The sequence below is a fragment of the Tyto alba genome, unplaced genomic scaffold (assembly GCF_018691265.1).
Source record: "Tyto alba isolate M040663 unplaced genomic scaffold, T.alba_DEE_v4.0 Super-Scaffold_38, whole genome shotgun sequence".
Lineage (NCBI taxonomy): Eukaryota > Metazoa > Chordata > Aves > Strigiformes > Tytonidae > Tyto > Tyto alba.
Window position 1 is genome coordinate 4140870 of NW_024881313.1, and position 12085 is coordinate 4152954.

At 39.5% G+C, this 12085-nt stretch overlaps 1 protein-coding gene across 1 annotated transcript in view; it reads right to left on the minus strand.

Annotated features, from left to right (window-relative positions):
• CREB5 (cAMP responsive element binding protein 5) overlaps positions 1 to 12085 on the minus strand; it is a 264530-nt gene that overhangs the window by 210356 nt on the left and 42089 nt on the right. Inside the window, exons 2-3 of the mRNA XM_032991717.2 lie at positions 8884 to 8955; positions 5596 to 5689 (exon numbers count right to left, since the gene is read on the minus strand). Of these exons, the coding sequence (XP_032847608.1) occupies positions 5596 to 5689; positions 8884 to 8937 (148 nt within the window). The 5' untranslated portion in view covers positions 8938 to 8955. The remainder of the gene's footprint in view (positions 1 to 5595; positions 5690 to 8883; positions 8956 to 12085) is intronic.

A 12085-nucleotide genomic window follows, 5' to 3' on the forward strand; every position in this document is an offset into this window, starting at 1 on the left:
AGCATAAGTTCCACATTCAGGTCTCCCAGAATTAATACAATATTCCTAATTCTCAGCACTTAAAAATGCATTAATAGTTCCAACAGCTTGTGCCTGACCTCACTGTTCCCTGTTGGTACAAACAAACCTTTTGTTGCTATCACCAGCGCCCACAACTATTGCAGGCTCTGATCTGTTGCACTTCAGCAACTGGATGTGCCAGACCCATCTGGACCAAAACTCAGACAGAGCTAGCACCACTCTCTGCATGCTGTTCCCCGCACAACTCCGGACTTTAACGTCCCAAGCTGGATTTTGAACAGGGCAGCTTGCGATGCAGGTCTGTCTGGTTAACCCTAGGCATCTGGCTATTATGCTGACCAGCCATCCCAACCCAGTTCCGTTGTTCAACGTGTAAAAATCTTTCCATCCTCAACTTCTGCTCAGAACCACTTTACTACGCTTTGAGGCATCTACCTCTAGCCAACTGTCACTTCACAGGCAAACCTGGGTCATCGGACAATTACTTCTGAAGTTATTTCTACCTCACCGTTACCACGAGGTTGAACACAGAGCCTGTCAAACTTCGGCCTAGGCTATAAATATTTTCAGCCTATTACTCAGGTGAATAATCAGCCACTCTGATGACACAGTCATGACCACAAAGGCTGCAAGAAACATTAAGATTAAATAAACCTACAAAATGTAAGTGGACAACATAAAAGCTCCAGAGCAAGATCAAACGATCTCACCTGTGCAGATCCCAAGTCAACCTATTGTATCTCACAGGAGAGGATTTCAGAACCATTCAGCAATCAGATTCTGACCAGAACCTGATACACTGAATATATTTTTGCTGCTGACCATTTTGAAAACCTGTCCTCAGTGTCTGAAGTGATGCCTCGTTCTCCAGACTAATGGAAAAATATAAGCTGCGAGGCAATGGGAAATTTGGAGTCTTCAGTAAAGAGATCCTATTATATATTCATTATGTTTGGCTATGAAATTTTTGTTGTTGGTGGTTGGTTTGGGGTTATTTTGGTAATTACTGAAATAATTGTCTCAGAACAGACAGTCTCAATATATTGCTTTCAAAATAACACACCAGGGAATGCCACATTAGCTTGCTACGTAGTTTATTTGAATGTATTTTTTAAATTACCTTAGATCCTAAAGTTTCATCCTTCAAAGCACAAATGAAAACCTTAAAGCATCATACCAGTTAAGAAAAAACTGGAGAACCAATGGATAGTTATGCGAAACAAGCTTTAATTTTGAAAACAAACAAACAAACCAACCCAAAACAAACAAAACCACAAAAATCCAATTCAGATTCAGGATGAGCTATCTAACAGCACAGCTTCAAAGTGTGTAACTTGATTCTTCAACTTTAAAAAAAAAAAAAATGTTTAATCTGATGTGCAGTAATAACAGGCATTTAGCTTGTTCAGCTGTGGGCTCTGTTGAAGTTACATACTTACCCATATTATACTTTCACACAATGATAACAAAGTCAGAGTAATAGGGCTAGCAGTGAAACGTGAAGGGCTGCCCATCAAGCAGCCACAAGGAAATAGGAATGCCCTGAGAAATTCGAGAAGGTTTCTTCATTGATTTGGCAGGTTACTTCCTAAGTGCACCAAGAAGCTCAAGGTCACAATACCTGAAGCACGTGATGGAAGAAAAGGAGAAGAGGTGCACCCAGGCATATGTGGTGGAACTGCCCCCACCTAGGGGCTCACAGACAAGGGATCCCAAAAACTTTACTGCTTAAAGATTCACTGTTCAAAGCACTGGTTGGATTTTCTGTGGCAGCACACATACTGGGTACAATAGTTCTCTAATCTCTTCTGGTCACTCCGAACCAGTTGAATTTCATAAGACTTTTCATTTCATTATTTGGTAAAGCAAGGGAGATGGAAGCAAACAAGAACTCAAACAAAATTATTTTTCCTTATGTCAAATTATTTTGCACTCCAAAAAATTCATGCCTAAACAAACCTCCTTGTGTAAACCACAAGGTGAAAATAATTAAGCCAACCAAGGATGCCGTAAATTGCCTCACTGACACAGGCATTACCTGGGAAAAGTAATACATTTGCACTTCCTTTAGCACATACGCTTTTGCATCTAGAGAAGACTGTTTCTATCTCCACAGTGGGCTTTATCACCAAGAATCTAGAAGATTATATTTCAGTAAATAGAATCAGGAAGAAACAAGGTTTATATGTAGATAACCCTGGCTTCTCCTGCATCTGCTAGAAGCACTTTTGGAAGGATTTGCCCCCCCAACAACAACAGTAAGGTGTCACTCCTTTCCCAAAATCAATACCACAGGAACTTCTGTCTCCCCAGCTCCCAAAGTTCAGTTCCACACAATTTTAGTACTTACCTGAAGGGAACAATCTGTCCCACGGACATTAATATTTCGGTGTTAAAACAAAAAAGCTTTGACACACAACAGACTACTGAGTTTCAAAGCAATGCAATGTTCAGTTAGCACAACAGCAAATAGATGACTTCTATTTCAGTCAGCCTAACTACAAAGGTTTCTGCAATGATGACTAGCATGCAAAACTTACACAAAATATTCTGTGTTATCTCAAACAGCTCTTTTTTGGCTAGGAAAGATGGAAATGGAAACCATCAATAACTTTTTACCCATACTCATAACAAGACTTTCTAGCAAACAAAAATAAAATACATATACAAAGAGGAACAAACACCATTAAAGACACAGCAAAAAGAGACTGTAATGTCAAATTAGCCAACAAAAAAATCACTTGCATTTTAATGAAATGCCTCTAGCGGACTTCTCACCCATTTAGACAGTCAGAGAACAGAAAGCTATTTAGTGTACGTATGTACCTGGAGTTTCTGAATTAGTTCAAGAGTCAACAGATTTAATAAAACTTGTTCTCCGGCCAGCATGAAAAAAATGGAAGAAAATATAGCAGACCTAGTTGACAACACGGAAGCTCTTGGCTAGACATACCTGGTAAACCAGCATAGCACCAATAGTTTCAATTGGGTCACAGAACCTTGTTTATTAAACACTCACCCCACCTACGTAACAACATATAATTTTGCATATAACATAACTTTACTTCTCAGTTACAAATTGCTATTTCACACCTTAGCAAAGATTTCACACAAGTTCCTAATTCCCAAGTCATCTTTTGCTTAATTTCTAAGATGTTGCATTGGTACAAAAACAGCCCCACAGTTTCAGTGCCTACCTCCAATAATAGATTATAGAAGACATGCTTAATGTGTGTTAAATATTACTGATACTATACTGACCCCAGACTGGGCATCAGCTATCTCTGGAAACAGAAGAGGTAATTCTAATGGCTACCTGAAAGCATGCAGCCTGTTATTTTGCATGGCTAATTACTAATACTGAATAGGTCAAACACAACACGTTAAAAAGATAGTACACATCATACTGGAAAAAAGGAGAAAGTCTGACTTCTAGGCAGCTTAATGAAAAGAGGAAAAAGACCCACCACACACTAACATTGCACCTGGCTTATTACAGGGCAATTGCTGCTGCAATTCTTTGAACCTACTGATGACAGAAACAATTTAAAAAAAAAAAAAAAGTCAAATAAGCAAAAATGCAAAAAACCGAGAATGAAGAGATACGTCCAAGAGAAAAGTCTGTCTCTCTTCCCCATATATCATTAATTTTTCATTATGAAATCCAAGAATAAAACGTCTTAAACTTTAAGGTATTTAGATTTCCCCAGGGTTTAGGTGGGTAATGAAACAACTATTTTTCAATGTCTCCCTGCAGAGAGTAGATGATCTATGATAATTCCAAACTAAGGATTGCAAAATGCCAAACAAATCCACCAAACAAACACAAAAAGAAAAAAACCGTACACAGCAGCACCAGGTTACCAGGCCATTAGTCAGACACATTTGCCACAGTCTCTGAGAACACATGCAGCTTTTTATTCTTTCACTACTACAGAGGATCATCATGCACACAGCACGAAGAATGCATCCCCCAGAAGCAATCTTGGAGCCTTTCTGGCCATGAAATTCTGCATTTCTGTATACTTAGTTGGCTAACTGCAGGTCTAGGGGCCCCACTACTGGTGGTAGTGGTGCAAGCCAGTCGAAGCGTTTTGCCTGGGAAAGCAACCCATTGGAAGGAGCAGGACAGCTAAATCATACAAGTTACCAAACACAAATGGAGCTGCTCTACTCAGGGGACTCCTGATGACAGAATATACTCCCTAGAAACTGCCCTCGAGCAAAAGTCTTGCCAAACAGAAAGTTGTAACAGGGCGAATGTGCCCACAGCACAGATGTCTCTGAGCGGTTTCACTGCCAAAGGACACAGACAAATGCAAGAGCAGCATTTTCTCGCTCGTGCTTGCAAACACAGGATTCTGTGGGCATAGCTGGCATGCAGGCACTTTACAAGTCCTACTCTTCAATGTGCTGTGTACTGTTCGTTTCTAAACTTAGTCTGGTGTGGCATTTTCAAGTAAGAAGAAAATAAATTCTGTTTCAGACAATGTCTGATTTCTCACTGGCACCTAAAGTTCCAACAAAAAAAAACAAAACCAAAACAAAGCAAAAGCCTAAATCGAATATTTGCAAGCAACTGCTACCCAATTATGATTTTCATAAAAATGGAAATGGTTTATCCATAAAAGAGTTGGTCTGCTGGAGACCCTTTAATCATGATATATTTGCACCTAAAATGGCACAATTTACCTTGAAGAAGCCCATTTCAAAAGATAAATATCAAACACTGGTTAACATCCACACATACATTCGCATCACAGTTTTCTTCTACAATTGCTTTGAAACCTGGAAAATCCTAGTGGCATTATTCTTAATAATCCATTACTATAGCCCAAGGAATATACAATAGGAAAGGGAATAGGAAAGGAGAGAAGTGATGAGTTTAAGGCTAGTTTGACCTTAGCCAGCACTCACCGAATGCCAGCAAGCCACCACTGTGTGGCTACTCAAACAGTACAAAAAAACCACATAAGAAACTAAAGGATGTAATTGCACATAATACCAAATAATCTCTGTGTACGGGGGGGGGGAAGTGCAGAAGGAGATGGTCACCTTGCGGGGCGGGGGGAGAGTCCTGGCTATTACCCACTCGTTTACCTTTCTGGTTACGGCTGTTTAGAGCGGGCAGGTCTTGAGCCACCAGAAAGGTGGCTCCCACGATGGGGTCTGTTAGGGTTGCTGAAGTGAGCCTGTCAAAACAGCGAGCCTTACAGGAACGGTGCAAATGCACTTCATTAACACGCTCGCTGCCGGGCTCCCAGGTGACAGGCGCGTAAGTGCCTATATTTCACTGGCATCTTGACATGGGAGTCAGCACTAGAGCTGCCAGCATGGATGAGGTTCAACAATTTCTCTCCCTTTCATGCCAAACCTGTGGGAAGGCATAAGAATGGCAGCTGTCTTTTTGTCCAAAGATACGCATTCTAGCTTATTCCATCTCTACTTGTTATTTAATCGGAGCTGGGGCTTTTAAAACCAATCTCAGAGGTATTTTGCCAGTAGCTTTCCAGTAGGAGTCATGATTTCAACATCTGAATAGTTATCTTGACTCTTGAATTCATGTCTTCTTACCTGATAACATATTATCTGTTTTTATTGAAGGAAACTTCAAAGTCATTTCATGTTTGTGCCTGTGAATCATCAGATGATCCTCTGTTGGAAAACGCTGTCAGGCAAACACAGAGAGAGAGAGAGGAAGGGAGGAAAAAAAAAAAAAAAAAAAAGAAGAATTTAATTGTCTAATAAACTTTTGGCATTGGACAGAATTTCAAAATGAGAGAGAGAAAGAAATTTATCCAGCTAGAAATGTGTCCAAATGGCACAGGAAACAGAGTATTCGAAAATGCAAGCAAGTATGAGTAACAAATAGCTGTACTCTACTTAGAAACATATTTGCTGCAGTGTTCTCTGGGGTTGCAAACCGCAAGGTGTCATGCATTTGCCTGAAAAATTTGCAGACCAAGTTTTGGATTCTAAGGGTCTCAGGCACCCACTCCAGCTACCACGGCCTCACAAGTCACCACGTGCCTCAGGATCTACAATAACTGCTCTTGTGTGTGCTCTTAGCCCACGGCAAATGCTAAGTAATGCAGCATATCTTAAATCACTTTACTGGATTTTTCTGCTTTTGTGTCTTTCTGCAACCTATATCTGCTGAACAGCAATAAAAATAATAAAATAAGCCAGCATTTCCCTAACCAGAAGTATTCGGGCAAAATGCATCTTTAATTTTGGAGATGTCTAATATTTCAACTTGATTCAAAGTGGCAATGCAATGATGCTCAGTATATAACAACTATATATGACCCTTTATGATACTAAATTGGATTATTTTCCTTTGTCAAGCAGGGAAGGTGAAGAGATGTGCTTTGTAAGAAACTAATCAGTGTGCTAAGTTTGGTTTACAGTCTGGTAACAAACTTTTACGACAAATAGCTTTCTTTTGAACAAGACAAAGAAGAGACAATCTTGACTAAATGTTCAAGCACTTGCACACTCGGGCTCTAAGAGCAGACTGGTTTTGTTAAGTTTCCTTCACCAGAAGGTGCATACAGACCTTTGCTACAAACTACTGTAATAGTTTTAACAGGGTTATTTCAGGACTAGCAAAGGCCAACAGTTGTATCACCAAGGCTTGAGGAAAAAAAAAATAAATTTTAAAAGCAGCTTTTTAAAACAACAGGTAAATAGGAGACTGGAAAAAACTGGCAACAACAGAGTTAAAGTGACTTAATGCTTTCAACACAGGGTATTCTTGGCTAAGTGACTTTGCTTGTGGCTATAGCATAAATAGTTGCAGTATGTTACACCTTCTGAGAATCTCTCTAAGCCCATAGACAAAGCAGCATAAATAATGGGAATGAATTCTCTGGGAAAAAAAAAAAAAAAGTAAAAAAAAAATCCCAAAGACCTTTTCCTCACTGTGAAATCCTGGTTCATTGCTTACTCATCTGGAAGAAATGCAGCACTAGAAATTTATGTTAAGAACAAAGGGAGTATGTGAAAGACCTTGCTCAATGAAATTGTGAAGGGAAGCAAAAACACTTTTTGGTCTCATGGAAATGGATTTTCCCTCATGGATACCACACTGTCTTCAGGGTGAAATCAGCCAGCTTAAAGAGGGCATGGGGCAACTGAGGAGAAGCTATTCCTCCAGCTCAGACTTCTCTGTCTTTTTTATAAGTCTACTTCCTTCCTTGTGCAGGAGATCAGCTCCCTCAGCCCTCAATACACATCCGCACTGGCTGATAGAGAAGCCAGTCCCCAAACAGCTTAGCCAGATTGCAGCGTTACACGATGCACTTCTGTCAAGTCCTCATTAAGAAATAAACAGAGGTCATGTTTTGGAATAGGAAATTAAATATTTTTTTAAGATGAAGCTACATCTACATTACTTGTCTTTCCAAGTTGTAACAGCATACAACCAAACTTGCTCTCTGGATGCCTAAATGAGCTTGTTTGGATCAGCTTCTCCACTGAAGAAATTAAATAATAGCTGACATGAAAACACTCGAGTCCACTGATTTGAGTGGAAGTTAGTTTTAAGATTCAACAAAAAGGTAAATAAAACTTGACTACAAAACTCAGGTACTTTTATTCTACCTCTGTGACCGACTGATACAAGTTTAATTCTGCATGTGAGGACCTAAAGTGACAAATCTTCGATCAGAGGGACAATCCAAAAGATGCACTCTGACACCTGCAGAAAGGCTTCCACTTAGTGAAACAGCAAAGCTGCTTGGCCAGTTGCTAACCGGACCTCAGGCTTCTCCCTTCCTTACTTCAGCTCCTGGCAAAATCAACACCTACCCTCCAGAGATAGTCACCCATCGTTCCACCAGAAGAGCCTAAAGAGTTGTAAAAATATTAGCCAGCAGAAAACTATCAACAGTTAAAACAGGGAAATACTGGCCTCATTAAGAGAGGACGGCTCTGGGAAATGGGTAAGCTAAATCACTTAACAGATGCATACAGGAAGCCTGTGGCAAAAGCCCAAGAGATGCCCTTGCCTGAAGATTCTACTCACAAACTCCTGCCACTAAACTGAATTAGGGTCAGAAGTGCCACACGTGCAACTTCCCTCATTGCTGCATGGGGGTAACTTCCTTCACCATTGCAAAATCACTGAAAAAACACATAAATCCCAATTCAAAAATCTCAGCAGGTAAAAATCATTGTCACCATTTTTTTTAAGATCATCAAACATCTAGTGTTACAAATCAGATTGTACCCTCAGAGGCACATGGCAGATCACCAGTCTGGAATCCCAAATGTACATCTTGGGGCAGAATTTATCTACAGGCTGCATTTTCTATAGAGAATGTTTAGTAGGAAGAGGTCTCAAAGGTTTTTAAAAAAAAAAGAAAAAGAAAAAAAAAAAAAAAAGAAAGGCAGCAACAACAAAAAATACCCAGCTAATAAGATATCACTGTATTTAAGTATTAAAAAAAAAAAAAAAAAAATTCCAGAGGGCTACCACTTCCAATAGGAAGCATAATACAATCCATCATACATCTAAGCAGAAGACAGACAAATGTGTCCTGCCTGGTGTGTCCTCTCTTGCAAGCCACTAAAGGCATTTGCAATACCTAGCTTGAAACATGAGGCTTGGGAATGAGGGAAGGCACAGAAGCAGCTTGAGAAGCACTTTTACCAACCCACTTTTAATCGGCTGTTATGTTTGCTTTAAATATTTTGTAATAATACCTTGTTGGGTAAGGAGGTAATTGAAAGGGGGAAGGACTTAAAAAACCCCATAACATACATATTATTATTAGACATGTTAATATATCAGGAGGCATTATACAAGCCAGAGCTAGTGCTGAGGACTCAATTAATATCACCGCTGACTCCACTCACCTGTGAGCAGCCTGGGGCACTGCAGACAAAAGGCCTCTCCTGCTCCAAGTTCATCTTTGATTCCTCATAAATCTACATGTTAAAAGGGGGAAGGGGAAAGAAAGGGAACCTATGAATATATACGTTCTAAACTTCACACATACATGCAACATACAGTCGTCACAGTTTGTGCGTTTATTTCAAACTCCCAAAACAGACCAGAACAAAGCGTTCATCCTCAGAGTACTAAATTTGCTAATATTCATCAGGCTCCCTACGGTCTAAGTTCTTATTACTACTTCCTGAGCACATATTTACTTTGAAGGAAGAAAAAAAAAAAAAAAATTAAGCTTTCACAGCAGAAATCTGCCTCAGAAAAAAGCATATGTGGAGTGTTGTTATTAGATAAGACCGTGTCTGCTCAGAAGTATCTCGAATTAAGGCTTTTTACCTTTCCTTCTTCAGTTCCTGCTGAACAACATTAAAACCAGACGTCTAGGTTACTTCTAAGAAAGAACCCACTTTTTGAAGTTCTTCATCCATACAGTCCAATATTAATAACTTAAATACATTACACACATGCTTTCTACACACACAAGATAATTGTGCATCCCCATCCTTTAAAAGGTCAACTAGATCCTCAGGAGCTTGAGAAATGATGTTTTTCCCCAAAACTACAGCATCCTTATAGCAGTTCCAGTCCTGTAACCTCAAACTAAAAGACTGGGGGAGAACTCCTGAGTGTCAAATAAAAATGAAGGAGGAAACATTCACCCTCAGAACACAGTAATGCAGCTGAATTTGGGTCAATGTTACAACAGTGCCCCTAACCAGCATCAACACAAATAATTTTTTAGTAACATTCTAGGATGTAAAATAAGGTGTTTTGTTTTGTTTTTTTCAAAATGTTTTCAGCCTGTTGGTACAACTGGCCTTACAAGCTAAAATATAGTAGCTGACCCACCTTAAAGCACAACATATGACTTCTGCTTACGTTATGCCTCAAATCCCTTAAAATTCAGCTTCACCACAGCCCCACTTAAACAAATACCCGAGCTGTGTTTGTGTCATTTTTTCATAAAACAAAGAAAAATATCTTGGTGGAGAAACAGAATTTGATTTTAAAAAGACAAAAATCTGCAGAAGGACAAGTGCTAAAAGTACTCAACTCTGTTGTCATTTTTTAAAACTACAATTCATTGCTTCCTATTATCAGGAATATGTTTACCACACTTAGACTTCTTGTTAGAAAAGCTTTGTTTTCAAAAGAGTTGCTATGATCCCCTACAAACAATAAATGCACTGTTAGCATGAACATCAACCAGACCTGTTCTTACAGCAATTATTTTCAGTGCACTAAGTTCTCAAAAAAACCCCAAACCTTTTGGATGATAACTTTTTATTTTTAATTCAAATTAATTCAAATAGACCACATTGGCCTGACAGGATATTTTCCTACTTATGATTTTTTTTTTTTCTTAACAAAAAAAAAAAGAAAAAAAAAGAAAAAAAAAAAAAAGCACACTGTAGAACACCCTTTATTTGACTCCCAGAAGCAGCATCCAGAAGTGAAAAATTTCTATTTTTATTTGCCTTTTAAACTCCACAGGGACACTACTCCCTAAAGGTGATAATTAGCATCAGCTGATTTTCTTGATGTGGCCATCTCTACCAACACCTGGCCTGAGACTAGTGATTTATTACACCATATATGATCAGGTGTCAAGAAAGACCCTAACTCAGGACTAACCTATCTATCTACAGAAGCCTAGAACTGAAATAACTAAAATTGTACCTAATTTACTCCTTTAAGATTATTCATATCCTGTTTTGATTTAACTTGCAGCTATGTTAAACTGAAATAGGATACTCATAATCAGAAATGAAAGAGTATGTTCACATAAAGGCTTATACTAAAATAACTAAAGGTGTTAAATTACTTCTAATTTCAGTTATTTCGGTTCCAGACTGTGCATAGACAAGCTTTTCAGAGGTGAAGCAATAAAAATGTTCTGAATTACGTTATCCTGTCTGAGAGAAACAAGCAGAAGAGAGATGACTGACTAAACAAACAACCCCCCGCAAAAACAAAATCAAAACCTCCAGCTAAGTTTGATTTTTAAATCCACCTCTATTTATGGGATGTGACCCCAGGATGTTGTCTTTCCTAAAGACCTTTTCACAGAAAGAAGGAAGAAAAAAAAAAAAAAAAAAGAGCTACGGGTGGATAATGAAAGGCTTTATCTGATATCTCAATTACTCCTGCAACTGAAGCACTGCCAAAGGTTTCTGTTACCCCTTTCTCCCCTCCTCAGGGGAGAGTGACAACCGCATTTTCAATAGTGGAACAACAGATGAGACTCAGTTAAAGAAAACAAGAGAGTAACAATTCTGGTCCCAAGTGTCCAAGTGAATTTCAAAACATTACCAGGAATTATTTGGAGTTTGTTTTCTTATTGAGTATTGCAAGTCTAAGACTTCCCTCCCCGCCCTAAGCTTGAGCTTCAGTCCCCAAATCCATCAGTGCATGCTCTGATACAATTAAATGATTCTCAAGGTTACTCCACAGATAAGCACAGAGTAAGCACCAAAATAACATACTCAATGAGGACTAGAATCCTAAGTGTGGGGATCAACTCCGGGGAAACATGGACTCGGGTTTTATTCTCGATACTTTGAAAAGGTGTGAAATTCAACATCTAGTCATTTGCCACAAATGTACAAGCAACGGCTGGTTCCCATGAGAATCGCTCTTTGCAGACACTAAACTTAAAAAAAAAAAAAAAAAAAAAAGTAATAATCCAGAATGGCTATATTATGTGTGCCCTCCAGGATAATGTCTGCCATGTAACATACAGATACTACAGTGCTCTCAAGACAAATTACACCACGCAGATTTCGTATTTACGCGTGATGCTATCACCACGGTTGAGACTGCAGTACTATTGATTCTCTTACAACAGTAAACGAGTGAAAGAAGCTGCCTCCTGCCTACAGTTTTTGAGAGGGTGTCTGGCTATCTTGCGGCAATAATCCCAGCTTTATGCTTGCATGGTGACCAGAAGCACGCAGCTGAAAATCTGGGCGGTGACTGCGAACCTCCTGCATCCCCCCCCCCCCCCGGCCCCCCTTTCCCCGTTCCTGCCGAACTGCGCAAGAGCCTGCGGACGTGCGGGCCACGCAGGGCCTGGCCCCGGGCTCGCAGCAGGACCGGAGCGCTCAG